Consider the following 4727-nt stretch of genomic DNA (forward strand, 5'->3'; position numbering starts at 1 on the left):
GAGTTAGAGGTACCTGAATGATCGTGAATGGGACAGCAATGAGTCTGGAGCATGCCACATGGCTGGTGATGGTCAGAGGGAAGAAACAAGTCTGAGCCAGGGATGACCTACAGATGTGATGCCTAAATGTACATCAAGTGATAAAGCTGCTCACAGAACAGAGGAATCCCAACTGTTGACAAGACAGTTAGGAAGTTGGCAGCATGGGGTGCCATCAGTTAGCACCATATAGGATCAATATGATACAACAGTCAACTACAATACTTGTCCTGGAATCAAATGGTTTGTGTGAGTAGTGAGCACATTCATTGATCACTTGCCTGTCTTTTTTAGAGAGTGAAACAATAACAAAGGGAATGGGTGCAGCACTTACATCCTGTCACTGGCACAGTGGTCTTCTTCCTCTTAGACCACTTTTCTTCTGCCAGCACTCGCCTTCTGACTCATGCCAGTACTACTGTTCTCAGGAGCATGGTGCTGAATGCTCCAGTTGAAGACATAGTCACACTGGAAGCCCTCACAAATGAAGAGGTCATGGAAGAGCTTGCAAAGGTAGGAGTAGTCAGGCTTGTCATCAAACCACAGTGCTTGAGTGTAATTGAGGAATATGCCAAATTCGTTAGGGAAGTCATGGCACAGCAGGTCCATGGGGGTAGTCATCTCCTTCTCCATGATCCAATTGTACTTCTGCTTCTCAGTGGCAGCCTTGAGGCCCTGCCAGGGAAGTGCACCACGGAGGAAATACATGAGCATGTAAGCAAGGGACTCCAAGTCATCACAGTGGGCCTGTTCAACGACTAAGTGAGTGTTGATCAAGGTATAACAAGTGGTCCCTGTGAGGTTCTCATTCTCCCTATATGGGATGTGCAGATGAGTCTTGGGGTCATGGTACTTCTTTGCAAGACTGAAGTCAATAATGTTGACTTGGTTGCCTCATTTCCCAATCCCCATCAAGAAGTTGTTGGGCTTGATGTTGTGGTGGATAAAATTACAAGAATGAATATACTCGATACAAGAGATCTGGGGATGTAAATTAAATGGGAGAAAGATCAAAATGTATTTATGAACCAACTGGTCAGCTAGCAACAGCATGGTCTTAGGCTAAACTTGCAGCTGCAAAAGTTGAAGAGGTCCTTGAGGGACAGACTGAGCAAGTCCAAGACCATCACATTGTAGTCACACTCTGTGCTGAACCACCTGACAAATGGAATGCTGACACTGCCAGCCAGAGTCTTGTAAACTTTGGACTCATATTCCAACTGAGGGTGCTTTGCTTTGATGGGCTCAAGCTTAATGGTGACTTCTTCACTGGAGGTGATGTCAATTCTGAGGTAGATGTCACCTGGGGAGTGGTAAGGGTAGGCATACATTCAAGCACATAATGACTGCCTACCAAATGTGTCTGAGCCTATCTTCTTACCAAGCCTGTACTTCCCATTGACATGGAGGCCAAGTCTATGAGAGGCATTGTCTGTCATGGTAACAATGACTGTATGATGGGACTGATGATGTGGCTGGACAACAGAATGAGTGCACAGAGTGAGGGCACAAAAAACAGTTGAAATAGCAAGACACAGCAGGCTGTAAAGCACAGTGTAAGTGATGTGTCTCAGGTCATTAGCAGACACTCCCTTATTTGTTGTGTAGAACTGGCCAGACTGCAGGAAGGCGAGCTTGGGTGGGCACCATGGCTACCTCAGGGGATCAAGGGTGTTCAGATGATGTCCAACACATGAGGTTTAGCATATGAAGATGGTGCGAACACTGGGGATAGGTATGGCATCAAGAATTTCACCCATGAATTTTGACCCAGGGCGACATTTCTTGGGTGAGGGGAGTTGCAATGAGAGGGAGACAGTGCCATTCAAACTTGTCAGATGTTCCCTGAACCTATTTATCAGCTTAAAATCATCAAGTCAGGTCATGGGAAACAAAGAAAAAGATCCATTGTATTTAAAAAGAGTGGTTATGACAGTAGCACATATGGCACATGAAGTAGCTAAACAGCCCAAAACTTGACTGACCATGACAATATAACTACTTACCCTTTCCCTTGTGCCATGTGACACAACAATCCTTTGCAGGTGGTTCCCAGGCATTCACTGGTGCAGCTGCTGAAACTTCAGCCATCCTTGAGCCAGAATGACTTCTTCCAGCAGATAACTGCTTTCCACAACTAGATACAGATGGTAGAGCTGATGTATGACTGCCTCTGAGTGAAAGATTTGATACATCAACTGAAAGCACTGAGGAGACTGAGTTTGCCTGAGAAATGACAACCGAGTCTGCAGCATGTCCATGGGTTGCTTCTGGCATGTGACATGAAATAGAGGTTGAGTTGAGTCCATCAAAGTGTAGGTCAGGAGGAGGTGTTGGCTGCCAGGGGCCATTCAACTGTGCCAAGATGTTGGACTCCCATGTGGAAGCTACTGAGGTGTCATTGGATGAGCCTAATGCTGCATTAGCAGAGGCAATACTTGAGGTGTTCCATATGCCCTGATTGAAAAACTCCATCACTTCCAATGACCACTCCTGTTTTGATGGGTGACTCAATAGCTCAATAAAATACTCAAAGTCATCCTGATACTTGAATCCACTTTCTTCACCAATGGTCATAAGCTTGTGGTCACTCAATAATAAGTATTGTGCCTGTTATACATTTGTCAGAATATCCAGACCAGAAGAAAAAGGTGACGCGAGACTTACAAAGGTGGCAGCAATGGTGATCAGGCCAGCTGAAGGGCTGGATATCCCCAACTTCTGACCTCATCCCTGTGGACCACCCCTTTGCTTGCCAGTGAGGACTCCCTTGCCAAAAACCATGACCTGGATGATCTTATAGAAGTAATTAGCATATATATATAGTCATAAGTAGTGAAGAAAACTTACATTAACCAGGAGTGGGGTTTTGAATAAATCCATGGCCACTGGGGCATCTGGTTTGGGAAAGAGGATTGGTGAGAGAGGGGTATAGCGAGTGTCCACATTCCCCAGGTGCATCTTCAGCAGCACTCTCACAGCCTCATTTGATCCATGCAGAGCTCTTGAATTCTCATTTGCAAATAAGTTGGCACTAAGTTCCAAGTGTGCAAAGAGTTGCTGCATGTTATCCTTAACAGGTTTGAGGATGTTGGGCCTCTCAGCCCCAACTGCATTTGAAAACTAAAGGTGATCAACACCAGCCTTCGAATTATGGATTGGGAATGTTGACTTACCACATGGCCAAAGTTACTGTATGTTGTTGCATGGACCTTGAGGTCACTGGGTAGCATGAAATAGAGTTCCACTTTGAAGCCTGCAATTTTTGATTCAGGCATACTCCAGCGAGCAGGGTCAGTCAGATCATATCCAGGTGGCAGAGTGACAAGTGGGAAAACATCTTTAGGGACCCAGAAATGATAGAAGAAACAATACTTTTTTGCCTGGGTGATGATGTTGTTGTCCAATACAGTGTTCAGATTGTTCTCTACAGCTTTCTTGTGGCTGTGTGGGAGGGTGGAGAGTAGACTGTTGTAGTCAATTTGTAGCATCCTCATCTGAATGTGAAGCTTCGAGTATGCCAACTGAGTGGCACCAAGTGCCTGTTACCATAGTGTAAGTGATAGCTGTGTCAAAACTGAAAGAATGATAAAGAAAAGGGATGTACACTGTGTAGCTGGGGAGTACTAGCATCTGGAGGTGGTTCACACATGATTCTATGCCATTCTTGAAGCTCCTCAAGATCAGAGGTCTCATCATTGTCAGAGTGGTCCAAGCATGAGTCAGCGCCAGAAGAATCCAAACCAACATTATGAAGGGCATCTGTAAAGTCCTCAGGCATGCCTACAGAAGAGAACTTGATGATGATTTGAGCCAAAGTTGACAAGACAAAAATGCCACTACTCAGCCTGGGTCTGTTTTACATCACAGGCCTCCTTAAAAGCTTTCAAGCCCACCCTGACTCCAAGAAGAGAGCTGCTGGGCAATGTAAAATGCCTGTCAGTGAGATGACAACAAGAAACATTTACTCATGTCACCAGCAATGTGCAGCATGTCTTCAGGAATCATTTCAATGGGTGTTTCATCACCACAATGCCATGCAGTCGCTCCCTGACAGCCTTACCAGTAATAACAGTAATATCACAATGCAATAAGATGTATTAGCATGGTGTACAAAGAATTGCATATTGCAAACCGATTGCATTCACTCTGATGCTGGCCCTCCAACATCCAGGTCTGATTGTTCTGACCCTACTGGTATAGAATAAAATCAGTTTGAATGAAGTAATACACAACAACAGGGATCACTTACCCAAAGTATTGCCTTGAGTTTTGGCTGACATCTGGTCAGAGTCAGAACTTGAATCCTGTTCAGCTGCTACTGGCGCTTGGCACCAAGTCTGAGTACTTGATATGCACCTGCCCCACAACATCCTTTCCATTAGAATGATCCTGGTATGCATCTTTGAGCAGACCATGCATCTTCTCATTTGGCTGAGCACTGTAATTACGAACAGCACCTTTGCTCTGAATCTCATGGGTAATGTGCTTCCAGAGGTGTGCCTTGGGAAAGTTCCAATTGTCCTTGAGGCCTGTATCATGCAAATGACAAACATGGGATCGGTACACCTATTTTCAACAATCATTGTGTGATAATGGACAACCAAAGGAGTGGAATACCTTGAGTTCACCCCTGAAAATGAGAAGTTTGTGTTTGATCATTCTGAGGGTTGCCTCAGTGTGTATGT

The 4727-nt window shown here is 45.0% G+C and overlaps 1 protein-coding gene across 1 annotated transcript; it reads right to left on the reverse strand.

Annotated features, from left to right (window-relative positions):
- Positions 1-405: 405 nt before the first annotated feature.
- On the reverse strand, positions 406-1478 carry F5J12DRAFT_969247 (kinase-like protein; the record flags this gene model as incomplete). The annotated part of the gene is made up of 3 exons (XM_051750057.1): positions 406-932; positions 1088-1342; positions 1394-1478. The coding sequence occupies 3 exons, from the start codon at positions 1476-1478 to the stop codon at positions 406-408; spliced, it is 867 nt and encodes a 288-aa protein (XP_051594881.1).
- Positions 1479-4727: the final 3249 nt, after the last annotated feature.

The sequence above is a fragment of the Pisolithus orientalis genome (assembly GCF_024613125.1).
Source record: "Pisolithus orientalis strain OTSU chromosome Unknown F5J12scaffold_68, whole genome shotgun sequence".
NCBI classification, from domain to species: Eukaryota; Fungi; Basidiomycota; class Agaricomycetes; order Boletales; family Pisolithaceae; genus Pisolithus; species Pisolithus orientalis.